The sequence below is a fragment of the Perca flavescens genome, chromosome 9, assembly GCF_004354835.1.
Source record: "Perca flavescens isolate YP-PL-M2 chromosome 9, PFLA_1.0, whole genome shotgun sequence".
Taxonomy (NCBI): domain Eukaryota; kingdom Metazoa; phylum Chordata; class Actinopteri; order Perciformes; family Percidae; genus Perca; species Perca flavescens.
The window spans coordinates 34145451-34173372 of record NC_041339.1 but is presented as its reverse complement, the minus strand read 5'-3'; the positions used below and the strand labels follow the sequence as shown (position 1 = coordinate 34173372).

At 38.9% G+C, this 27922-nt stretch overlaps 1 protein-coding gene across 1 annotated transcript; it reads left to right on the top strand.

Annotated features, from left to right (window-relative positions):
* The first annotated feature begins 156 nt into the window (after window positions 1-156).
* Window positions 157-27922, top strand: rhpn1 (rhophilin, Rho GTPase binding protein 1). Its single transcript, XM_028586564.1, has 16 exons — window positions 157-357; window positions 555-648; window positions 3778-3893; window positions 11624-11752; window positions 12595-12670; window positions 13169-13246; window positions 13485-13609; window positions 16995-17161; window positions 20102-20289; window positions 20368-20524; window positions 21396-21521; window positions 23093-23287; window positions 23372-23448; window positions 23560-23706; window positions 25396-25548; window positions 25920-27922. The coding sequence occupies exons 1-16, from the start codon at window positions 338-340 to the stop codon at window positions 26127-26129; spliced, it is 2058 nt and encodes a 685-aa protein (XP_028442365.1). The 5' UTR covers window positions 157-337; the 3' UTR covers window positions 26130-27922.

Below are 27922 nucleotides of genomic sequence, written 5' to 3'. Positions count from 1 at the left end.
TGTGATTGGTCAGATCAGGCCGTCGTTCGGTCCTTATCCCTTCTCTGATTTGCTTCATCTACTGTCGTTCTTACAGGCTGCACCGTGATTGGCTAGCTTCTACATTCGCGGCCCGCCTAGGAGAATAAGCTCTTGCAGCTGCAGACAAGTAAGAAAAAAGCAAGCGGAGGAGGTGCTAGCATAATGTAATGAGTTGAAGCTGGGTTGTTTTGAGCAGTAAAAAGTTGTTTATTTCACTCTACGGTTGACCGAACATTGGACCTTTGTGTTTACTTGGAGTTATACAACGCTGGGAGAAATGTAGGGGCTTTTCGGCCGCATTTGTCTTTGCCTCACGATGGAGGAACCTGCGACAAGGCAAGTGGTAAAACCACGACTCGTTAACGTTAGCTCAAACCTAACCGTTTTTTTATTTCAATATTATTGGCGTTAAACCTGTGTATTGAACTTTAAGTCTTTTAAATAGTTGTGTTTAAAATGCAGGGCGATGTACGGCAAGTGTGTTTAAATAGTTACACTTTTGAGTAAAATAATACTGACATTACTCTTCACAGAGAGTTGGAGATGTCCCTGTCAGACGGTAACTCGGACGACGAAATGCCCTCAACGTTACCCGCAGAGGGCAGCCACAGTGGGAGCATCCGAAAGGTGACACACACACACACACACACACACACACACACACACACACACACACACACACACACACACACACACACACACTCATAAACACTCATAAACATATATACATTTACACACACTTGGCGTATGTGTAAACATGAGGAAAGTGTCTGATAATAGTCTGGATGTCCACCATAGGTAGCCTAGTAGGTGGATCCATTAAATCAAGAGTAAAGTAACTGCAGACTCCGGACTTTATGTACAAGATAACTCCCGTTACCATACTGTAGTCTGTAGGTCCTCCTTCTTTTGTTATCCTCATAGACAGATTATTATGTTACATTAAATAAACAAGAAAACAACCTTTCACATGAGGCTCCTTAGCCAAAGCATCATTAAAAGGGCAATGTGGGTTTCCCTCTGGATACTTTGGGGTCAGTAACATAAACAAACATGATCCCTAACCCTCAAATATGAGCTTTACCCTGACGGTATTTGGTTGATTTGGTTACCTTCAGAATGTATTGGTCTTAAAAACTACTTCACCCACATTTTTACAACAAACATGTTCTCACTTACCTCTATTATCTCATTATGGTGATAATATCAGCTGTGTGTTTGCCTGAGTTTTGAGATACCAGCCTCTGAAACCTGAGTTTTGAGATACCAGCCTCTGAAACCTTTGCCATCAGCTCAATCTAATTTCGACTGTGGAGTTCAAAGGAATGGAAACTAACATTTGAGAAACACCACAGCAAAGTGTCTTTCAAGAACCTCTTAGGGGTGGGGGAAATAATCAATACAGCATAGTATCGCAATATTTTCCGTGGCAATACTGTATTGATACACAGACGCCAAGTATCGATCTTTTAATATATATATATATATATATATATATATATATATATATATATATATATATATATATATATATATATATATGTGTGTATATATGTGTGTATATATTATTATGTTTGTCTGAGTTTTTTTGTGATTGTTGCGGGCAAAAATCCTTGATTATGCGGCACGTTTTCTTAAAAAATGCGATGGAATATGCAGCAACAGGGGAAAATGGCTGCTCTTATGAAATCATGCGCGGAAATCGGCAATTTATGCGGAGTATTTGAAAAAATGCGGCCCCCGCATAAATATGCGGACTTTGGCTGATTATGCATTATTGCATAGAGTTTTTCGGGAGGGACTGTATAATATAGTATACAGTAGGGCTGGTTTAAAATAATTAGATTCTCTTTCGTTTGAGTGATCTCATGTCATTAATAAAATCTAGAAATCAGTCTTTTCACATATGCCTTTTCACCATGGATAAAGTACTTCAAAAAAACTTTTGGGGTTGTCCATTCCTAATGTAAAGATCAACCTGGTGCATTACAAAAATATTTGAGAGTTGCTTCTTTCTTGTACAATTTACAGCATAAGTTCTCTGAGAATCTCTTTTATCCAAGCAAAATTGGTATTGGAACTGAAATTTCCCTAACCTAATTTAAATTGAATCGAAACGGAAACGTAATCGAATCGGGACCTTGTGAAGTCGAATCGATTCGGGGGAATCATTGGCGATACACCAGCGCCAGTATACAGTATATCAGGCAGTAAGAGTGTTTCTGGTTTGAATCCCCGGTTTGAATGGGAAAACATGGACGGAGATAAGGAAGGATTACAGACATGGTGCCCTTAAGCAAGGCACCTCACCTTCTGCTGCTTGAGTGTGTAAAAGACTGTGATTGTAGCAGCAACATACAAGTGGACATGTTTGTATCGGTGTTGCTGAAAAACGCGTGTGCTTGATGAAAATCACCTGGAAATGGAAAGTTTTTGACACAGGCTTTTTAGACTTTATCTGCACCGATGTTGGGCAACCTCCATCCTCCTGCCCTCCCAATGGTTGAGCAGAGGTGGGAGCTCGGCCAGAATCCTAATCCACACAGGCACTCCGAGGATTACTTGTTGTGCGCATGCTAAACAAACACTTTAACTGGGGGAGAGGGAACAAGAGAGATAAAGGGGGAAAGAGTGTAAGAGAGTAAGGAACGTCCGTATACCTACTGTACAAGTTGGCAGTGACAGGGACAAGGAGCCACAAGTATGAGGAAAGGGGGTATTTTAATATGTACAGCTGCTCCATGTGTCATGTTACTGTACATCTGTTTACAGTTTGAGTGTGAAACAGTGGTGCGTTGTGTGATTGCTAATTTACTCAGCAGACATTTAACAATCAATTGTTCTGGTGTTGTTGGCAAAGGTTTTAAGAGGCCTTTAAATCTTTAGACAAATACACAGCTTTGACACATCACCAGATCCTTTTTAAACATATTATCCTTCTGGGTAGAAGGTTCTAAGCAACAGTGATTTTAGACCCTTTTTAGGGGGGCTCAAGCCCTGAATTTGATCTCATTTTTAAATCAATTTTCAAGTTAGAGTTTGCAAACTTGTCTGTTAGTGACAGAGGTCATACAATTATAGGTTCAAAGGGCTTGAAACAGGTTTAATATACTGTGTGGCTGTCGCCGATGCTATGCGCCTGTAACCCAGTCAAGGAAAAGGGTTAACAGAAACGTAGTGTTGGCAGAAACGTAGTGTTGGCCAATTAGAGGAGGTTGTGCCAGAGTCTCTATCTGATCTGTCAGAGGGAGAGCAGGAGACGGTTGTGAAGTTTAATGTTACTGTGACTCAGTGTATCTGTGTCACATTCTCATTAGGGGCTGAGCCCCCCTAAAGGTCTGATCCTAGAATCGCCCCTGGTTCTAAGCCTGCGGTACAAGCTGGGTTATTATAATGTTTAGCATCCACAGCGCTGTCCTCTCCTGAGCTCCCTCATTTCTGACACGCCCTTGGACACACTCATCATCTCTAGCATGCTGGACTTTTTGCTCTGACGTAGAGAGGCTTACTTCAGAGCAAAAAGTCCATTTGTAGTTTAGCTTTCTGTCCAGGCTGTTTTTTTTGTTTTTTTTTTAAACTTTGAATTTGATGTAGTCCATCCACCGTGAGCGATTTGTCTTTTTTGATTTCTTACCTGGAAACGGACTCCTCTTTTTCAACGCTTAAAATAGCCAAACTTTCTGGTGTAATGAATAATTAATTAATTCATCAGTTCATCATTTATTTGGCTCCTCTTTTGCTTAATTCTCTCCACAGGGTTGTGATCCTTTCGCCCAGACTCAGCGCAGTAAGCTGCAGCACCGGCGAGCTCGCATCAACCAGCAGATCAACAAGGAGATGCGCATGAGAGCCGGAGCAGAGAACCTTTTCAGGTGAGGTCAAAGTTAGGCGGGAACATTTTAACATTGCCCAGCCGCAGCTTCATCTGTTGAGGGACTTTTCCTGCATTGGACATGTTGAAAATAATGTGGACCACTGAGCCAGTTACGACAATGAAACTTAATTAATGAAATTAAGTGAATTTATGTTGGAGTTAAGTCAAAATTTGCGATGGCGTTGGCATTTTACCTGTTGATAAAAAAGGATTTCTAGACACAATATGAGGGTAAAACATTGTTACGGTATGTGTTATGTGTTCATCAGTCGTTTCAAAGTATCTCATGTAGTCTGGTGGATTCATCGTTCATGGCATTTATTTTGATTTGAAAGGGCAAACTTTCTCCGACATTAGCTTTCCCTCTCTAAGACGGAATGAAAAAATGCTACACGTCTCCTCTGTGTTGGTGGTTCTTTGTTAGCTTGTTGGCTCTTTCACATTTGTGGTGGTGTCCTGTGATGGGAAAAGGTCAGAGATCACTCCCCTCCAAAACACACACAGACACACACACGCACACGCACACACACTCACACCAGCACCACCCGGTTTATGGCTCTGTTTGTGTTCACTGCGTCTTCTCTACTTCTTTAACCCTGTTTGTGTCTCCTCTCGCATTTTCCTACTAAGAGTTTTTTTGTATTCTTACAAAACGATAATTGAATATGAATTAGGGCTGAAATGAACTATCATTTTCATTGTAGATTAATCTGTCGATTATTTTCTCCAGTTATCTATTAGGTGTTTGGTCTATTAAATGTCCGAAAATGGTGAAAAGTGTAGATCAGTTTTTTCCCCAAAGCCCAAGACGACATCCTCAAATGTCTTTTTTTTTTTTTTTTTTTTTTTTTTTTTTTTTTTTTTTAAGATTTAAAAAATCAAAATAGTTGTCAAGTCATTTAATAGTTGAAAACATATTGATTAATCTTTGCAGCTCTACACGCTTTCCTTTTTCAACTAAACTGTGCTGGCTTTGCGTTTTGAAGCAGTCTGCTGTCATTCACACAGCACGCTAGAGTTTTATCGGTGGAGAAATGAAGGAAATGAAAAAAAGAAACGGTGGCAGAACATCAAAGTATTCTCTCTGAGAACATTAGCGTCATCTTTATCCCCTCCTGCTTCTCTCCATGTCTCGGGGCCTTTGCTTTCAAACCTCTGACTGTTTCTCAGGCTCTGCGCACTGGAGGTAGATCACTACAGAGCTTGAAAGTATACATTTAACATATTTACATATATTCGGTCTACACTTTTGTTGTGGGAGTTTTGAAGAACCTTCACAGCATAATTAGTCCACTGTGCAAAACTCTCTGCAAACACTCCTTTACTCATAAAGATTCAACTTGGGAGTAGAGGGAGTAGAAGGAGGGAGGAGCCACTTAATTAAAGCAAGGAGCAACTTTCTTCTGCTTTAGTGGCGCTGTGTCAGAATCTAATAAGATCAACACACAAAAACAACAGTGTCTTTAATTGAAAGACAACCAAGGGCACCTCTCATTATTACCTCCGGACTTGTTTGGCTGCAACCAATTAAGTTTGACAAAGATCTTTTTTTCAGGGATCTATGGATGATAGATAGCAGGGCTACCACTTATAATAATTTCCATTAGTGTTTAGTCTACACACAGGAGACCAAGGTGACGTCTTCAAATGAGTTTTTTTGCCTGACACATGGTCCAAAATCAAGTACAGGGTTTTCCCTCCCATTATAAGGTTTAGGTGCAGCAGCCGAGCCATTTTGGGCAGCACTCAAGTCAAGTGAATGTCACTAAAAGACTTTTTTCAGATCTAATAACTGTAGTTGGACTTCTTTAGTAAGTTTTGTCTTTAAGCTTTTTGCGTGCTATTTATTCATTAGTTGTTTCCAACATCTTAGACACAGATATGGGAATTGTAACGGTCCAAAATGATATGTAAAGGGACACAAACTGACTACAAAGAGACACCAAATGACCACAGAGAGCTAAAACAACCCCAGAGAAAAGAAAAAAAGGCCCAAAAGAGACACAACATGACTACAAAGAGAGTCAAAAACCCACAAAGACACACAAAATGTATTTTCTTTTTAAATTGAAAAACGTAACATTTTCTTGAGGAAGGACGCCTAAACCCCCCGCCAAATATTCGCATCTAAGTCTTCCATTAAGCTAGGGAGAACACTGGAGTATATATAATTAGAGCTGAAATGAGTAGTCGATTCATTGATTAGTCAATCGACAGAAAATAAACTTTTTTGATAACCCATTCATTGTAATTTTTCAAAGCAAAGTACTTTGTTTTAGCTGTTTTAAATGTGATGATTTACCACTTTTCTTTGTCTAATGTTAAAGTAAGCTGAATATAGTCTTGGTTAGACGAGTAACGTGAAGACATTAGCTTTGATCATTTCACCATCAGGCAATTCGAGAATATAATCAATCGGAAAATAATTGTTAGTTGCAACCCTGCTGTATGTAAAACAGAGAAAAGTAGTTAATCCTCACATCCTCATAACACGAATATGTGTCTTTTTTTTTTATTGATAAATGACTAAAATGTAATTTAGTTAATAAATGAATTCATTTTCTGTTGATTGATTTAATCAACTAATTGTATCAGCGCTAACGGGCTGATTGGAGTATTTCTTTAACAGGTAGTCATTCTTTCTCCCCAACTCCATTTTTGACTGGATTCAGGCTGTTATTCTAAAAGGTGATGACTCAGTTTAGTGGAAATAAAACAAGCGCTCCTGCCCTTTCTATTGGCACGATGGGTCACAGAGACAAAGAGGACCCCCCCCCACACACACACAGCCTGCCGGCCTGTAATCAGCCGGCTTTTTGTCCTGTTCTCATGCAGAGATTCCCAACGGAGCCCCGGCAAGCTCACCCCCCACTTATTTGTCTGGCACTGTCAGACCTTTTTCATTTTTCTGTCCTCCCCCTTTCCGGTCAACTGGAATAGTCCACACACACAAAACGTCTCGCTTTCACTTCCCTCACTCTGACACTGATGTGGAACTGGGTCGTGGTATGAGTGCTGGTGGGTGGGATGTGATTGTGAGGGTGGGTGGGTGTGTGTGTGTGTGTGTGTGGGGGGGGGGGCTAATTGCAGATGAAGAGGGGTTGTAAATCATCACGTGATTGGCTGATGTAGACGTCATGTTGTCCGTTTGAGCTGAGGGACAGTTACTTGTTTAGGTCTTTCTCTGAGTTAGTTTGGTTATAAATATAAGTTACAGAAAAACCTTGTTTTCAGCTTCTCTGATACCTCATATCTTTCAGTCAGCTCATACACTCCGAGTAAGAGAGTTCTTTTCTCCCCTTAAAAGCTGCAGTGTGGTGTGCGTGCATGTGGGTGTGTGTGAAGGGGATATTTGGCAGCCCATTTAAAGCTGACTAATCAGATTGCCCTTGGCTTGATCCTAGATATAGGTGTGTGTGTGTGTGTGTGTGTGTGTGTGTGTGTGTGTGTGTGTGTGTGTGTGTGTGTGTGTGTGTGTGTGTGTGTGTGTGTGTGTGTGTGTGTGTGTGTGTGTGTGTGTGTGTGTGTGTGTGTGTGTGTGTGTGTGTGTGTGTGTGTGTGTGTGTGTGTGTGATGAAGAGAGAGGTGAAGGCAAAAGTGGTCTAACTGGAGAGATTAACATTATTCACAGAAGCTCAAAGGTGAGCTTCAGCAGTGTGTTTGAGCCGAGTTTGGTCATGTGTTAAAGAATCACAATTTTCAGATTCTCCACAGGTCAGTAATTGTCATTAAAACGCATATATAGATATATATATATATATATATATATATATATATATATATATATACACACACACACACACACACACACACACACACACACACAGTTTGGCCAAAAGTTTGGACACCTCATTCAATGAGTTTCCTTTTTTTTTTTTCATGACTATTTACATTGTAGATTCTCACTGAAGGCATCAAAACTATGAATGAACACATATGGAATTATGTACTTAACAAAAAAGTGTGAAATAACTGAAAACATGTCTTATATTTTAGATTCTTCAAAGTAGCCACCCTTTGCTTTTTTATTAATAAGGGAAAAAATTCCACTAATGAACCCTGACAAAGCACACCTGTAAAGGTAAAACCATTTCAGGTGACTACCTCATGAAGCTCATTGAGAGAACACCAAGGGTTTTAGAGTTATCAAAAAAAGCAAAGGGTGGCTACTTTGAAGAATCTAAAATATAAGACATGTTTCCAGTTATTTCTCACTTTTTTGTTAAGTACATAATTCCATATGTGTTCATTCATAGTTGTGATGCCTTCAGTGAGAATCTACAATGTAAATAGTCATGAAAATAAAGAAACACATTGAATGAGAAGGTGTGTCCAAACTTTTGGCCTGTACTGTACTGTATATAATAGCATACAATAACATTTGTATCCAAAACACTGTTTTAGGAACATCTGCCTCATAAAATAAGAGCACTTTATCAATCCCAAGGGAAATTGTTGTGCACCAGTTGCAGTACAAATTAGGAAAGAGTGCAAATATAAAATATGCACATTGCCAAAAATATACAGTAAGCATCATAAGTTGCTGTGAGGTCTGTACAATATCATGTCCAATTATATTTACTGTACATACACGTGTGGCATTTTAAAGTCAATTAAATAAAATAAAAATCAATTTGATAATATTAACAAGTTTTGGCTCATTTTTAGAAGGACCTATTCTAGTTTCTCGTTTTCCTACGAGAAACTAGTCATGTCCAAAAATGCACCAAATGGTTCAAGTCTTGCCTTGGCTGCAAGTGTTTTTCGTAAATTGATGTAAGCGTCTGTGTTGCTGATGATCAGCAGAGTCAAACCCCCTAAATAAATGGAAAAATAGAGAAAAAACTGTTCTCAAGGTGTGAATTTAAACCAAAATATTGTTTAGTGTAAGAAGTGGGGTAACAGCACCTGAGAATAAACAGGTGTGATTGTTGTTAACAGTGATTTAACATCAATGATATAGTGTGTGTGTGTGTGTGTGTGTGTGTGTGTGTGTGTGTGTGTGTGTGTGTGTGTGTGTGTGTGTGTGTGTGTGTGTGTGTGTGTGTGTGTGTGTGTGTGTGTGTGTGTGTGTGTGTGTGTGTGTGTGTGTGTGTGTGTGTGTGTGTGTGTGTGTGTGTGTGTGTGTGTGTGTGTGTGTGTGTGTGCTAATCAGAGGTTAGAAAGGGAGTCACAGGTGAGAATGGGAAGGAGGAATTAGGATCTGATCAAACCGCAGTTTTTGCAAGTTCCCGCAATTTCATCGCATAAATATCCTACATATTCCATCGCATATTTAAGAAAACGTGCCGCATAATCAAGGATTTTTGCCTGCAACAATCACAAAAATAGTTTGTCCCCAGGTTATATTGTCTACTCACCTTCTTCATGTCAGTTGAGACACAAGTGACTTGCTTGAACACAAGGTCAAACGATGCAAACGTGATCAAAAATGGAGAGGAAGAAAAAGAGTTGACCGTAAGCTTGACAGGTCTGGCATTTTGGTGAAAGGACTTGTGTGAGGTGTTGGATAAGTGTACATTTTCATCTTCAGCTCCTGCAACGTTTTTTTCCCAAAACATACCCACACCTGATGATTCATCTGATGACTCATTCAGCACAGAGACCATTCATATCTCTTTTAATTGGAACACTGTCTGTCTATCAGTGTTTCCAATATGTAGATTACATTTAAGCTGCCCAACTAAAAACCTTGTGTCTCTTTATCTGTGTTCATTATTTCTTCCCCTCTGTGTAAGTGTAGATTTATTGAAAAGTCTGCCAGAATGATGCATTCATGTGCAAAATATCAGTTATCTTGTTAATTCAGTGCTGTTTTGCAAGCCTGTTACTCACTAATGGTATTGTAATCTGGTCCTCTTTGTGCTTTAGACACACACAACTCCGTCTTGTCATATAATTGTGCAAGTAGAATTTAATGATTGCATAAGTAGGGGGGTTTCCTGGACAAGTGTGTATTATTAGCTACTATGGCAACCCAGTAATACCTCAGACTTCCAGGAACATTGTGTGTTGTTGACCTCAGACCCCCCAGCAGTGTGAGCTGGTTTTACTCAGCACTAAAACACCTCCCCCCCCCTGTGAAAAAGGAGTGGAGAGGCTTGAAGTGAATGAACAGAGGGTGATGGATGAAGGGTGGAGAGATGAGATAGTTGCATAAATTAAACTCCATTGCTCAGTGTGTTTATGGTCAGTTATGTTACGTTCATGAATGCAGATTTACACCTGCACGGCAGTTTTTCAAGGTAAATTATGTTATTTCTGATGCTAAGCTAAGTGGGATAAAGCAACCACGGAGTAATGGCTAATGTGTCTTCGCATGAGTAAGTTAAGTAGGGCTGCTCTCTCTTAGTCGATTAGTTGACTAATCGGTCGTTTTGGTCTTAGTCAACTTAGATTTCTTTACTCGATTAGTCATGTTTGATGCTTTTTTCATGCTGAATGACTTATTTTCCAAGAAACATACGAGCACATCTCTGGTAAACACAAGAATTAAAGTGGTGCTTTTGCATGACTCTTTGCGGAGAAACTCAGATTTACAGATCTGTCGATTAAATCAACTAATCGATTAGTCGATACAATTGAATGAGTGTTAGTCGACTAAGAATTTCTTTAATCGAGCACAGCCCTAAAGTTAAGCTGTTCTCTAAAAATGTCCGATTTGTTTTGTATTTTGTAAATTTCAGACCTCAGTATTTTTCATTCTCAAATGGCAGGGATCTGTAAAATGAGCAACGGGTGGCAAACAGAGTACTGCAGGTACATACAAGGAGTATGCTCTGGTATTTTTGTGCATACCAATAGACATGATAAAAGGAAAAAAAGAAAAAGTCAAGTAATGTATATAGAAAATAAAAAAATTTACAATACTGAATAAATTCAATTCAGTACAGTATATCTGATATTAAAGTGAAAGAGCTGGACAGTTTTGTGCAGGAATGTGCAATGTTATTTACTCAATTAAAGTATACTTTATAAAGCACCCAAATTGAAATGGTTATTGATATATACATGATAATGTCCCGAATTCTAGAAGATATACATCATATACTGTAGCCTATAATTTGTTAAGCTCTAGGGCTGCAACTACTGGTTATTTTATTATGCAGGCATCTGTGAATTCGCCTTTTCAATTAATTGATTAATCAATTTGTCTAAAATAAAATAATAATTGTGAAAGTAGTAAAAAATGCCCATCACAAGTTCCCAGAGCAGAAGTTGACATCCTCAAATGTTTTGTTTTGTCTGATCAACAGTCCAAACCCCAAAGATATTACATTTCTAATGATAGCGAAGAAAGCAGCAAATTTCTCAAAGCTCAGTTTGTCTGTCAAATGTCTGGCCTAATGTAAGGAAATTTACGGTAATTAAGGAACGAATGAAGTTTAGCTAGAGTGTCTGTGATGTTGGTGACTTAACTTTCTTCTGCTCAATGGCAACAAAGTACAGTCAAAATAACTCTCCTTTTCTCCGGTCACATTGGAAATGCAAGTCTGTTATGTGTAGTCTGTAATTTGTTGGTGTTAATGAAGCATGAGATCTGATGTGTGTGTGTGTGTGTTTTGTGTGTGTGTGTGTGTGTGTGTGTGTGTGTGTGTGTGTGTGTGTGTGTGTGTGTGTGTGTGTGTGTGTGTGTGTGTGTGTGTGTGTGTGTGTGTGTGTGTGTGTGTGTGTGTGTGTGTGTGTGTGTGTGTGTGTGTGTGTGTGTGTGTGTGTTAATTTCTACAGAGCAACAACCAACAACAAGGTGAAGGAGACGGTGGCTCTGGAGCTCAGCTTCGTCAACTCGAACCTGCAGCTGCTCAAAGAGGAGCTAGAGGAGCTCAACAGCAACATGGAGGTCTACCAGACAGACAGGTAGGTAGACACACACACACACACTCACTTCTATACTTGTGAGAATTGACATAATTCATAACCTAAACTAAATTGTATCCCGCAAAAACTGCTCTTTTAGAATTGAAAGCCAGAAAAAAAATATCCTCACTTTATAAAAATGTCCTTAGACTCTAGGTCTACAACATAAATTGGTCCCCACAAAGATAGAAGTACACATAGAGTGTACACAGTGCACAGTGTGAGTACAAACATGTAATGGATGCTTGTTTTCTCCAATTATAATTCTCATTAGACTAATGAGAATGGCCTGGAATGCATGGAACATATAATAATAGGGCCATGGTTTTTAAATGGACCATAAGAGTGTGTGTGTGTGTGTGTGTGTGTGTGTGTGTGTGTGTGTGTGTGTGTGTGTGTGTGTGTGTGTGTGTGTGTGTGTGTGTGTGTGTGTGTGTGTGTGTGTGTGTGTGTGTGTGTGTGTGTGTGTGTGTGTGTGTGTGGTCCTTCACAGCCAGGAGGTTTTTCCCTCTGCAGCCCGGGGTCATGGGAAGGATAAATCCCCCGATTAGAGTGTCATTAATGGCCCTGGGGCGTGTGTGCGTGTTTCGGTTCATGGTGAATGGGAGGGGGTGACTGTGGGGGGTGTCAGGGCCATACGGTTAATACTTGGCTTTAGCTTTGCTTATTAGCTGGATGAAGCACCGATCAGGGAGCCTGCTGGGTTTGAAGCCTGGCAGATGGCGTGCTGACTTGACTGTAGCTATAACCTGCACTGTGTTTACATGTTGCTGTTAACATATTGTAACCTGTGAAAGATTACACGCACCACACATACATGCTGTAAGTATTTATTTTTACAGTGAGGCTATCAACGTTCCCATGATCCCACTTGGATTAAAAGAAACCAAAGAGGTGGACTTCACAGTTTCTATCCAGGTGAAGATAACCTCTCATATTTCACTCCCTTGATTTATTTGTTATCAAATGTTTCCATGAGAGAAAAAAAACATTTGTGAGTGAAACAGTGAATGTTTTATTTAAAATATTAGAACAAGGTAGAGGAGGAACATTGTTGTTTTAATTTTACAAGCAGTGTTTCAGCTTTGACGCTACTATTAAACGGAAATCAAGTGATCTGCTTTATTTATTGTGACTTCCCTTACTTTCAAAATGTCTTTCTAACATAACATTACTTTATTATGTAAATATGTTCCAAAGCTTAATGTTTTGACTTAAAAACTGGCTGGAGTTTAAACTAAAAGTGAAAACTCTTGAATAAAGACACTCCCAATTCTTTCTAGTTTAACCTTTTTGTCTTACATATTTGTTGAAAGGCTACGGAGGGGAACCAAAAGCTCAGTCTAGTCCTCTGCAATTTGTTCAAATATTAAGAAACTGATTTGTGATTATGTGACCGTCTGTCTTCCCTTACAGGACTTCATCTGTGAGCACTACGGAGAGGACAGCTCTCTGTACGACAAGGAGATTAAAGAGCTTATGGAGCTCAGACAGGTTAATAAATGCACTCCTACAACTTCATACAAAACTAACTATAATCGTGTCTGTTGGTCTGTTTCTCATCTGTTTTTCATTATGGGGGGGTTGTAGAAAAGATTTTTTTTTTTTTTAGGATTTACTTTAAAATATCTTGAAAGGTCTGAAACGTACATGTTTGAAACTTGCGGTCTCCTTGAAGTTATGTGTCATTGACATTAGATATTTGCTGTATGTGTGCTGTTGTCTGGGTTAGGCCATGCGTACACCCAGTCGTAACCAGGCCGGCCTGGAGCTCCTGATGGAGTACTACAACCAGCTGTACTACCTGGACCAGCGCTTCTTCCCTCAACACAGGAACCTGGGTGTGCACTTCCACTGGTAAGGGACATGAGCGCCTTTTTTAGTGAAAGCCTGAAGGTTATTAAATCCAGACATACTATATTATGACTTGTTACGACTTTTTTATGACCTACTGTACTATTACTTTCAATGATTAATTAATGATTTTTTTCGACACACTATACTATGACTTTTTATGACAGACTATACTATGACAAAAAAAATCTGTTGGTTATAGAGCATTCTCCTACAGTCGGCATACTATACTATGACTATTTTGGACATTCTATACTATGACTTTTTTTTACTATTACCGACATACGGTATGACTTTTTAATCACTTTTTTCGACATACTATACTATTACTTTTTATCACTTTTTTGGACATACTATACTATGACTTTTTATCACTTTTTTGGACATACTATACTATGACTTTTTATCACTTTTTTGGACATACTATACTATGACTTTTCATCACTATTTTGGACATACTATACTATGACTTTTCATCACTATTTTGGACATTCTATACTATGTATATACTATGACAAAAAAATCTGTTGGTTATAGAGCATTCTCCTACAGTTGACATACTATACTATGACTATTTGGGACATTCTATACTATGACTTTTTTTGACTATTACCGACATACTATACTATGACTTTTCATCACTATTTTCGACATACTATACAATGACTATTTATCACTTTTTTGGACATTCTATACTATGACTTTTTTGGACATTCTATACTATGACTTTTTTTGACTATTACCGACATACTATACTATGACTTTTTAATCACTTTTTTCAACATACTATACTATTACTTTTTAATCACTTTTTTGGACATACTATACTATGACTGACTTTTTTTTTACTATTACCGACATACTATACTATGACTTTTCATCACTTTTTTCAACATACTATACTATGACTTTTTAATCACTTTTTCAACATACTATACTATGACTTTTTTGGACATACTATACTATGACTTTTCATCACTATTTTCGACATCCTATACTATGACTTTTTAATCACTTTTTCGACATACTATACTATAACCTTTTATGACATAATATGCTATGACTTTTTATGACTTTTTTTTATACTGTGACTGTTTACTATACGATGACGTTTTCATTACATTTTTATGACATACTACTCTATGACTTTTTATGACAGACTATATACTATGACTTTTTATCACTTTTTTACATACTATATTATGACTTTTTATCACTTTTTTACCTTTTATACTATGACTTTTTTATCACTTTTTTTCAACAAAAAAATCAGTTGGTTCTCCTACCGTCGACATACTATACTATGACTTTTTATGACTATTTTGGACATACTATACTATGACTTTTTATCACTTTTTTCGACATACTATACTATGATTGTTTTCGACATAATATACTATGACTTTTCATCACTATTTTCGACATACTATACTATTACTTTTTAATCACTTTTTCGACATACTATACTATGACTTTTTAATCACTTTTTCGACATACTATACTATGACTTTCCATCACTGTTTTGGACATACTATACTATGACTTTTTTGGACATACTATACTATGACTTTTCATCACTATTTTTGACATACTATACTATTACTTTTTAATCACTTTTTCGACATACTATACTATGACTTTTTAATCACTTTTTCGACATACTGTACTATACTATAACTTTTTTCGACATACTATACTCTGAATTTTCATACATTTTTTGACATACTACACTCTGACTTTTTATCACTTTTTTGGACATACTATACTATGACTGTTTTCGACACACTATACTATAACCTTTTATGACATACTATGCTATGACTTTTTATGACTTTTTTTATACCATAGTATACTATCTATGCCTTTTTCCGACATAGTATACTGTGACTGTTTACTATACTATGACATTTTATGACATACTATGACGTTTTCATGACATTTTTATGACCTACTACTCTATGACTTTTTATGACAGACTATATACTATGACTTTTTATCACTTTTTTTTACATACTATACTATGACTTTTTATCACTTTTTTCAACAAAAAAATCTGTTGGTTATAGAGCATTCTCCTACCGTCGACATACTGTACTATGACTTTTCATCACTATTTTGGACATACTATACTATGACTTTTCATCACTATTTTCGACGTACAATACTATGACTTTTTATAACTTTTTCGACATACTGTACTATACTATAACTTTTTTCGACATACTATACTCTGAATTTTCATAAATTGTTTGACATACTACACTCTGACTTTTTATCACTTTTTTGGACATACTATAACTTTTTAATCACTTTTTTGACATACTATACTATGACTGTTTTCGACACACTATACTATAACTTTTTATGAAATACTATGCTATGACTTTTTATGACTTTTTTTATACCGTAGTATACTATCTATGCCTTTTTCCGACATATTATACTGTGACTGTTTACTTATGACATTTTATGACATACTATGACGTTTTCATGACATTTTTATGACATACTATATACTATTGACTTTTTAATCACTTTTTTCGACATACTATACTATTACTTTTTAATTGCTTTTTCGACATACTATACTATGACTTTTTATCACTTTTTTGGACATACTATACTATGACTTTTCATCACTATTTTGGACATTCTATACTATGACTTTTTTTTACTATTACGGACATACTATACTATGACTTTTCATCACTATTTTCGACATACTATACTATGACTATTTATCACTTTTTTGGACATTCTATACTATGACTGACTTTTTTTTGTTGCTATTTTCGACATACTATACTATGACTTTTTAATCACTTTTTCAACATACTATACTATGACTTTTTAATCACTTTTTCAACATACTATACTATGACTTTTTTGGACATTCTATACTATGACTTTTTTTTACTATTACCGACATACTATACTATGACTTTTAATCATTATTTTCGACATACTATACTATTACTTTTTAATTACTTTTTTGGACATTCTATACTATGACTGACTTTTTTTTTTACTATTACCGACATACTAAACTATGACTTTTCATCACTATTTTTAACATACTATACTATGACTTTTTTGGACATACTATACTATGACTTTTCATCACTATTTTCGACGTACTATACTATGACTTAATCACTTTTTCAACATACTATACTATAACTTTTTTTCAAAATACTATACTATGACTTTTTCATCACTTTTTTCAACATACTATACTATGACTTTCTTTGGACTTTTTATGACATACTATACTATGATACCTATCTATGAACATATACTTTATATATAGTATATGATTAATGAGACAGTTAATGACACACAAACAGAATGCATGAAGTCATTTTATTTCTCCTTCTCCGTCACTCAGGTACGACTCTCTGACAGGCGTCCCGTCGTGTCAGCGTACGTTGGCCTTTGAAAAAGGAAGTGTGTTGTTCAACATCGGTGCCCTGTACACACAGATCGGAGCACGGCAGGACCGCTCTGTAACAGCTGGCATAGACCGAGCTGTAGATGCCTTTCAGAGAGCTGCCGGTATTGCACCAGTACATACTTACCTGAAGCATTGTTTTGAACAAAAGTCTGTTCACCTTACCTGCTAAAATACAGTGCCTTGCGAAAGTATTCGGCCCCCTTGAACTTTTCGACATTTTGCCACATTTCAGGCTTCAAACATAAAGATATACAGTGGGGGAAATAAGTATTTGACCCCTTGCTGATTTTGCAGGTTTGCCCACTTACAAAGAATGCAAAAATCTACAATTTTAATCATATGTACATTCTAACAGTGAAAGACAGAATCCCAAAGAAAATTACAGAAAATCACATCATATGATTCAGCTCTCTCAGTGAGAGAGCTGAAGATGGGTCGAGGATGGGTGTTTCAGCACGACAACGACCCTAAGCACACCGCCAAAGCAACAAAAGAGTGGCTGAAGAAGAAGCACATCAAGGTTCTGGAGTGGCCTAGCCAGTCTCCAGACCTGAATCCGATTGAAAATCTTTGGAGGGAGCTTAAAATTTGAGTTGCCAGGCGACAACCTCGGAACCTGAATGATTTGGAGGCTGTCTGCAGGGAGGAGTGGGCCAACATCCCTGCCGAAATGTGCACAAACCTTGTCACCAACTATAAAAACCGTTTGACATCTGTGCTGGCCAATAATGGCTTTTCTACAAAATATTAACATGCTGTTTGTCCAGGGGGTCAAATACTTGTTTTTCCTCATCAGATGGTTATCAATTTTAATAAATTCATATGATGTGATTTTCTGGAATTTTCTTTGGGATTCTGTCTTTCACTGTTAGAATGTACATATGATTAAAATTGTAGATTTTTGCATTCTTTGTAAGTGGGCAAACCTGCAAAATCAGCAAGGGGTCAAATACTTATTTCCCCCACTGTAAAACTGTAATTTTTTGTGAAGAATCAACAACAAGTGGGACACAATCATGAAGTGGAACAAAATTTATTGGATATTTCAAACCTTTTTAACAAATAAAAAACTGAAAAATTGGGCGTGCAAAATTTTTCAGCCCCCTTAAGTTAATACTTTGTAACGCCACCTTTTGCTGCAATTACAGCTGTAAGTCGCTTGGGGTATGTCTCTATCAGTTTTGAACATCGAGAGACTGACATTTTTGCCCATTCCTCCTTGCAGAACAGCTCAAGTTCAGTGAGGTTGAATGGAGAGCGTTTGTGAACAGCAGTTTTCAGTTCTTTTCACAGATTCTCAATTGGATTCAGGTCTGGACTTTGACATTCTAACACTTGGATATGTTTATTTAAACCTTGTGTTGTCCTTCGGGTCACCGGGACCCAAAGGACAACACAAGAGAATTGCTCTCTAAACCCTGTCTCTTGTAAAGTAAGTAAGAAAGTTTGTTTCTAGAGCACATTTAAACACAGTTTAAGCTGGCCAAAATGTTGTACAAACAAGCACTAAGGTGCTGTATTAACCCTTGTTTTGTCCTTTGGGTCACAAGGACCCGAAGGACCACACAAGGGTTAATTGTAGATTTTGCTTTATGTTTTGGATCATTGTCTTGTTAGAAGACAAATCTCCGTCCCAGTCTCAGGTCTTTTGCAGACTCCATCAGGTTTTGTTCCAGAATGGTCCTGTATTTGGCTCCATCCATCTTCCCATCAATTTTAACCATCTTCCCTGTCCCTGCTGAAGAAAAGCAGGCCCAAACCATGATGCTGCCACCACCATGTTTGACAGTGGGGATGGTGTGTTCAGGGTGAAGAGCTGTGTTGCTTTTCCGCCAAACATAACGTTTTGCATTGTTGCCAAAAAGTTTGATTTTGGTTTCATCTGACCAGAGCACCTTCTTCTACATGTTTGGTGTGTCTCCCAGGTGGCTTCTGGCAAACTTTAAACACTTTTCATGGATATCTTTAAGAAATGGCTTTCTTCTTGCCACTCTTCCATGAAGGCCAGATTTGTGCAGTATACGACTGATTGTTGTCCTATGGACAGAGTCTCCCACCTCCGCTGTAGATCTCTGCTCTTCATCCAGAGTGATCATGGGCCTCTTGGCTGCATCTCTGATCAGTCTTCTCCTTGTATGAGCTGAAAGTTTAGAGGGATGGCCGGGTCTTCGTAGATTTGCAGTGGTCTGATACGCCTTCCATTTCAATATTATCGCTTGCACAGTGCTCCTTGGGATGTTTAAAGCTTGGGAAATCTTTTTGTATCCAAATCTGGCTTTACACACCTGCCTGGTGTGTTCCTTGTTCTTCATGATGCTCTCTGTGCTTTAAATGGACCTCTGAGACTATCACAGAGCAGGTGCATTTATACGGAGTCTTGATTACACACAGGTGGATTCTATTTATCATCATTAGTCATTAAGGTCAACATTGGATCATTCAGAGATCCTCACTGAACTTCTGGAGAGAGTTTGCTGCACTGAAAGTAAAGGGGCTGAATAATTTTGCACGCCCAATTTTTCAGTTTATTTGTTAAAAAAGTTTGAAATATCCAATGAATTTCGTTCCACTTCATAATTGTGTCCCACTTGTTGTTGATTCTTCACAAAAAAATTACAGTTTTATATCTTTATGTTTGAGGCCTGAAATGTGGCAAAAGGTCAAAAAGTTCAAGGGGGCCGAATACTTTCGCAAGGCACTGTATATACTGTATATATAGATTTTAATTCACCTAGGGCAACAACTAATGGTTTTCCTCATCATTTAATCTATGTAATATTTTCTTTAATTAATACATGCTTTATTCTATTCAATGGTATTCAAAGCTTGTTTTGTCTGTCTAAAACCTAAAGTTTTTCAATTCCTAATGATATAACACAGAGAAAAGCAGCAAATCCTCAACTATAAGAAGCTGAGACCGGCCAATGTTCAGCGTTTTTGCTTAATGCATACATTGAGTAATTGATTAATTAACAAACAAAATAATTATGTTTTTGGATATTTGTATCTTTATGTCCTTTCCTTGCACAACCTTTTTTCAGGTGCATTTAATTACCTTAAAGAGAATTTCTCCAACGCTCCCAGTCTGGACATGAGTGGTCCGTCGCTCTGCATGCTGGTACGGCTAATGATTGCCCAGGTGCAGGAGTGTGTGTTTGAGCGTGTCACACTCACCACACAGGACACGCACTTCACTTCCCAACTCCGCCTGGCACAAGAGGCTGCACGGGTGAGATAACACGTGTCTGGTTGTGTTCTGTTGTCCCTGTTCCTATCTTGTGATTCTCACTCCGGACGTGTCCTGTAGGTGTCAGACGTCTACATTTTAGTGCAGCAGACCATGACGCAGCCTCTGATGAAGGACTACGTGCCGTTTTCTTGGGCCTCCATGGTTCAGGTCAAATCTGAACACTTCCGCGCTCTCTCGCACTACTACGCTGCTGTTGCACTCTGTGATCACACGTGTAAGTCACACCAAACCACACAGGATATTTAATTTCATATTTTTGTAGTGGGCTTTTTACACGATTTTAACCTCTGCAAACACATTCAGTTGTTTTAATATTAATGGCCTTTTTTTTTTTTTTTTTTTTTTTTTGCCCATAAGAGATAAGTATACATTTACACATACTGTACATATATAGCCATCCTTAAAACTAAAAGCAAGATAAACAAAAGATTTGAATTATAAATAATGAGGGACAAATGGATACACTTACATACATAAATAGGTAGCTTTTGTAGTGCAGACTTTGCCCGGTTCAGTGGGTGATATTTTGCAAAGACCAATGTTTTTTATGGCTGGATGGCAATCAAACTTATAGCTGCCTAGGCAATGTGAATACAAAAAGTTTTAAATTTATTTCAAACATGTAACATGTAAGTAACAAACGTAAAACAAACATAAAGCAAACTCTCCATATACAAACTCAACATAAAACATAAATAAACATGAATAAATATCCAAAAAGGAGTAGGAAGAACACTTATTTATTTATATACACACACACACACACACACACACACACACACACACACACACACACACACACACACACACACACACACACACACACACACACACACACACACACACACACACACACACACACACACACACACACACACACACACACACACACACACACAACTATTCCAGTACTATTCAGAAGGGTAATTTAGGGTAGGTTTTAATTGAATTTTACAGAGTTTTAAAAGCTGCTTCTTTCTATACACACTTTGGATACAGCCACTTAATTCAGTGCTCACCCTTTGATTATCCTGACCCAAAACGACTGTATCTCACACGTTAACTTGGAATGTCTTGTTCTGTAGTGTCTGCTGAGGAGGATGAGGGTGATAAGGAAGCAGAGAAGGCTTTCCTCCAGTTCTATGTCAACGTACCTGCAGGGCCACCACTCAGCCAGGTGTTACGAGACCCTGAACAAAGAAGAAAGCTTGGTGAGTTCAAGGAATGTGTTTATATTTAGTAGTATGCAGATGAAGCCATCTAAATGTTCTCCTCCAAGCCAGAAGGCTGTCAGCCGGTTGCCTCCCGATTTCCAGCTCACTTCCAGTCACCCCCCTTCTCCTGCATCCTGACAGGGCGTGTCTATATTCCACTGTAACCACACCCATTCATTCACTTCAATTCAATTCAATTTTATTTATAGTATCAAATCATAACAGAGTTATCTCGAGACACTTTACAGATAGAGTAGGTCTAGACCACACTCAATAATTTACAAAGCCCCAACAATTACAGTAATTCCCTCAAGAGCAAGCATTATAAATGGCTATTGCGACAGTGGCGAGGAAAAAGTCCCTCTTGGGAAGAAACCTCGGCAGACCCAGACTCTTGGTAGGCGGTGTCTGACGGGGCCGGTTGGGGGTGTGAAGGCGATAATAGTCTTGCAATAATAGAAACTTGCAGGGTTTCACCATAAGGTGGCGCTTCCTTCACAAAGTGTAGTGAGTTAAGCTACCATTTATTGTACATTAAATGCTTTACTACACTGAAGCTATCCCCCAGAGACATGTAGCAAATCAAGTTCATTCCAAGTCAATGATTTCTAATATACAGTAGTTCTAGCCTACTGTTATAATTTTATAGTTCTCTAGTCTCGCTATTTTTTTGTTTAGTTATTATTTAGTTATTGTAATTTAGCATTTAATAAGGCCTACATTTGTTTATTTTTACCAGTGCACGGTTAAAATGTTGCTCATTTCAAAGGTTAGGCTATATAACCGTGTTCCTACGGTGGCAATTTTTAACATGCATTATAGCCAAATTAAATTATAAAATGAAAGGATGTTTTGTCGTCTTTACTAGTTAATATATGGCTTCATCTGTATTTAGTTTAGATATAAAGCAGTATCAAGTGTGTGGGAGAGACCGACAGATGCAGTCGAGGCCTTCTGTCATAAAGAAAACAAGCACCAGGTATCTGCTTCAAGTATCAATTATATTTCTGTCAAGGTCAACTTTGTGCAAACATAAGGGAAGTAATTTGCCAAGTATGCCCCTTTGGGTTAAAGTTGAATTTAAGGTGACCTATTATGCTTTTCCGTATTTTCGGAATTACGTATTTACGGCATATCTATAATGTTAAACGGCTCAAGCTTCAAATAACGAGGTAAATGTATTTCAGAGAAATCCCATTTGAGCTAAAACCTCAGATTTTCTACCGTTTTGAACACTCCGGTCTCAGCGTTTTTTATTGCTCATCTGCTCCAGACAAGCTACTGAAGCGGGGTTTTTTTTTAATCTACTGCTGTGTTTACATTGTCACATGTAGCTACATGCTAAGTCTGGGGAAAGCTTTTTTTGGAGGGGGGCTTAAAGAGACGGGCGCTCCTACAGAGCATCTCATACAGAGGGTGAATACAGGTGCAAGTTTTTTTTTTTTTCTTTAAAGCATGTAAACATTTTCTAGTACAAACACAAAATACAAGGATGAACCTAAAAATGCTATATAATAGGTCCTCCTTTTAACACATTTTTTAAAATACGTCTGCTTACACTTATGCAGGTAAAGCTCACCTGCGGCGTGCTGTAATGAGACATGAGGAGGCCATGCGTGTCCACAGTCTGTGTAAGATCCTGAGGAAGATGGACATCCTGCAGGATGTGCTGTCTCTCACACACAAACGCTCTTTGGACAAGTACTCGGAGCTGGACAGAGAGGACGACTTTGATGAAACTGCAGAGGCTCCAGAGATACAGTGTAAGTATCTGTGTTTAAGTCGTATCAATAACATGACTCTATGGTTAAATAACCGTACGAGATTGTGCTTTCTTCCGTTGACAGCTCAAACCCATCAGAAACCCGAAATCACTCCAATCAACTTCTCTACAGTCCAAGTTACTGATATCTTCCAAAGACTGGTAAGGCATATTCATCATAAGAACAGTCGGATATTAAGATGGCCCTAAAAAAAAAATGGCAGTGCCACCTACTGGTACATGAGTTGAAGATGAGTCTTTCCTGTGCTGCAGGGGCCTCTGTCAGTGTTTTGTGCACGTGCTCGCTGGGGTCCGGTACGTGTGATCTGCCTGCAGAGGAGAGAGGGTGGACTGGGTCTCACGCTCAGAGGAGACTCCCCCGTCCTGGTGGCTGGAGTGGTGCCTGGAGGCTGTGCAGCGGTAAGACAGACCTTTCATGTGCATTAGTTACAGCAGAACCGCTCGTCTTCCACATCCTGGAAAACTATGAGTTGGTTAGAAGCAGTACAACAACACACACATACACACATACACACACACACACATACACACACACACACACACACACACACACACACACACACACACACACACACACACACACACACACACACACACACACACACACACACACACACACACACACACACACAACTTGCTTGGTCTCCTTTGTGGTGCAGGGAATTAAATCCCTCGAAGATCCATTCCAAAAAGAAGAGAACATTTACATTTCACTTCTGCATTTGATTCATGTGTCGACGTTTCAGTCCCAGGGAGCTTCTTCAAGACACCTCACCTTGAGAAACGTGTCCTGAGAAAGGGTCCCTGGGACTGAAACGTTGTCAGATGAATCAAATGCAGAGGTATCTTTTTTTTTTTTAATGGTTAGAAGCAGTTACAAAAGTTAGATTCTCAAGAATCACAACTACTTCACTAGTATACTGTACATCAGATTTTTAAGAAAGAAAAGCAATGCTTCGATGCTGTTTTATGAATTAGTCCATAACTCGCAGCTCATTTAAGTTTGCACTCCATTTTTTCTTCTATTGCTGGGAACATTTCTGAGCTGTACTGTGTTTTTGGTAAACTGCAGTGAACGGTGTCTTGTGCCAGCAGCAAACTCAATAATCTTTTGTTTTGTGCAGACATAAAATCCAGCTGAAATCCTGTTTAAACGAAATTAAATGAAATCTGCTTCTGGGTATTTCTAATAATATTTTCTTTCTGTAAAATCTGAAAAACAATGATGCTGTATCTACCTTGTAACTAGCATCACAACCATTTCAGTTATTTATGTGTATTACAGTAAAGGTACATTTATTAATTTTATAAAGGAGACAAGTGGGCTTTTAACAGTGCTCCCTACGGGATGATGTTGGAACAGTCTAGCTTGACCACAAAGTTTAACCCTTGTGTTGTCTTCCCGTCGAACATCAAGCAACTTTTCTTTTTTACACTTTTGTCACTTTCCCGCCGATGTTTTTTTTTTTACGATTATTTTCTGGTATTTAGGCAGGACAGCTTAGAAATGAAAGGGGAGAAAGAGGGGGAATGACATGCAGGAAAGTGCCGCAGGTCGGAATCGAACCCGCAACTTCTACATCAAGGACTCATCCCCTTTATATGGGTGCTCGTTCTACCACTAGGCTACCCAGGCACCCAGTTTGTTACTTTTTCCGATGTCTGTCGATTTACAATTGAAAGTGTATTACTCACTTTTCAACCCTGTAGAAAATGAAGAAATACCTTACTGTTTAGTGTTGAACAAAGAATCTTTTTTTTTTATTTTATTTTGTTTTTTTTTAACTGATCACCTTACTCCGATCATTTACGTCAGCGGAGCACAATTTGCGGCAGAACGTAAACTCGCATGACTCATTAACATTACAAAAATGTCAGCAGTGAGGATTTTAAACTAGAAAGTGAAACTGGTACAACATCTACTTGCAATATCTGCAATACGATCATTTCGCGAGGCGGTACTAGTATCGGATTGGGACTCTGTATCGGCAGATATTCAATATTTTAAATATCTGATTGAGATTGGGCGCCAAGAAAAGCTGATTGGGACATCTCTACTTTTTTTCCTAATGTTTGTGTGTCGCGCAGGAGGCCGGCTTAAGAGAAGGAGACTACATAGTAGCGGTGGACGGACAGGACTGTAAATGGGCCAAACATGGCGAGGTGGTCCACATGCTAAAGAGCTGCAGCGACAGAGGGGCAGAGCTCAGCGTGGTCACATTACACTCCCATGACACACAGGTAAGTACGTGTGTTTGAGATGTCAGTGGCTGCTGTTTCATTAGGCACGTTGGAGATGAGCTAGCCTGGAAATCTAGACCCAAATCCGAAAGATTAAGGGTCTGGCACTGCGTAATGAAAATGGCCCAACTTGAGGGGCGGCACCAAACATGCATTCGAAAACTCACTGCACACAATTGGATAACACTATAAGTACAGCTTTAAAAAAACTAATCTGTTGATTTGAGTTGACCAAGCCATTACCTGTGTGTGTGTGTGTGTGTGTGTGTGTGTGTGTGTGTGTGTGTGTGTGTGTGTGTGTGTGTGTGTGTGTGTGTGTGTGTGTGTGTGTGTGTGTGTGTGTGTGTGTGTGTGTGTGTGTGTGTGAGCAGGTGGAGAGGAGGGCCGTCATGCTGTCTCTAGGCAGCGATAAGGAAAACACGCGCCAGCGTCTGCTGGGTGGAGCTAAGGGCCAGAGCTCCGCCTCCTTGTTGAACTGGAACAGGAAGAAGAAGAGGGAGGGAGGGGGGGTCACTAAGAGACTAGGAAGCACTTTCAGTCTGTCGTTCGGGAGCATAAGAGACACGGAGGCCATGTACTGAGACACGAGGGCAGAGGAACCACTCAGGGAATCACAGCAGCGGAGCACAAGGTACGATCAGGACCGCGTTCAGACTGACAGTAGTGCTGCACCAGGAAGCATCAGCAGGGGATGCTGCCGCAGAGAGCTCTGACACAAAAGCAAAAGGTTAGTCCAGTAAATTGTTCCTGGCTCCAGCACAGTCCAATCAAATATGTGGAAGCACACATACCAGGTAGAAAACCTTCTAACATGTAGCTTTTTGCTAATTGTTACCTTGCAAGAGTGACGAGCTAACTATTTTTGCCATTATCATTTTCCAGAGTTGGACAATCTGCCTCTGAGGAGTAGCAGTACTCTGTGTAGTGATGTGTACTTCACAGGAGTCTAAATGTGCGTTGAGACAGAGTTCAAGGAAAGGTTTAAGATGAGGGACTAGGATTGGGCATCGAGAACCGGTTCTTTCTGGAATCGGTTCAAAAATTACGATTCCAGTAGAATAGTTTCTTTATTGTAATCGTTTGGCATCATTTAGAGGATTTGGTTTCAAATTCGATCATCGCTTCCCAATTTAATATGAGCAAGTTGTGGTTTCCGTAGCGGCCAGTCGCTTGTGTTGCAGCCATGGAGCACAGTAAGCGGCGCTCTAGTGTGGCTTTATTTTACGTTAAACTGCAACCCATTGAATAACAATAAAACTTTCCTCTTATTTGTGAAAATAGGCATGTGATCCGTTTCAATTGGAATCAGAATTGTTAAAATCCAAACGATGCCCGACCCTATGCAGGTTTAAAAAATCATTTTGAGACAGGGCTCAATTTGTAAAGTTTTACAGACGGCCACGCTGGTACGCCTGCTCTGCTTCCTGTTAGACTGGAAGCCACGGACTTCAACGTCAATGAACTTTTTTGAGCCAACAATTGAGACTAACATTTAAAAAAAAAAAGTTACCCCAAACAACTAGTGACTATTGACTAGTGAATGGGTCAATTAACCAACGGCTGACAGCCTCGCATTTTAGTCTTAACGATGCTCCCAGCTTGTGAATGTTGAGGTCTGACAGGAAATCAAAGATCATTTCCTGTTTTAGTTTTTTTAACCCAGATTCAGACTGGCAGTCTTAATAGTGCTTTTGGAGATTACTCTAAACTGGAATTGGGTTTATCAAAAAAGTTTGTCTGACTTTATTGACTAAGGTAAACACATAACGCCTGTTCACATGTATTCTTTGAAGACCTCCACCCCTGTGACATTGGATACACCTCAGTCATATTTCCTGGTGTCGATGCTTTAGAAAAGCAGAGATTTGATCACATTCGCTCCCTTCGCAGCTGGCAAAATCTTTAGTGAATAAAATATTTTCCGAAAGCTCCTTTATGGCCCTGACACACCAAGCTGATAATCGGCCATCGTCTGGCGAGGTCGGTGACTCGAGTCTGTTTGGTGTGTTCCGTGCCATCGGCCTTCATCTTGGCTGACCTGACCTGCTGGGTCGGAGGGCGGGCAGTCGGACTCAATGACCAATCTGATTGGTGGAGTGCTAACCCCGGAAATGGTGAGCATGATGAGTGACGAGCAGCCTCTCAAAATCAGATGGAAATCTTTTAAACTGACCTTTGTCGATCTGAAATGAAGACAGATTCAGCAACTGCATGGCCTATTTCTCGCTAAAAATGTTTTCAAAAACACGTTTCGGTGAACTATTTTCGAAAATACGAGATCGTATTTCGAACAAGCGGCCATTATCGGTCAGCTGGAGAAGCCAGACCCACGTGACGCGTTCGTCATTTCCGGTTTTCATTTTTTGTATTACGT

Excerpts from the sequence above, each read along its gene's own strand:
- rhpn1 (XM_028586564.1), top strand. The coding sequence starts at position 338 with ATGGAGGAACCTGCGACAAG. Across the intron at positions 11,753-12,594 it reads GAGGTCTACCAGACAGACAG|TGAGGCTATCAACGTTCCCA; the intron begins GTAGGTAGACAC and ends TTATTTTTACAG. Across the intron at positions 25,549-25,919 it reads TACACTCCCATGACACACAG|GTGGAGAGGAGGGCCGTCAT; the intron begins GTAAGTACGTGT and ends GTGTGTGAGCAG.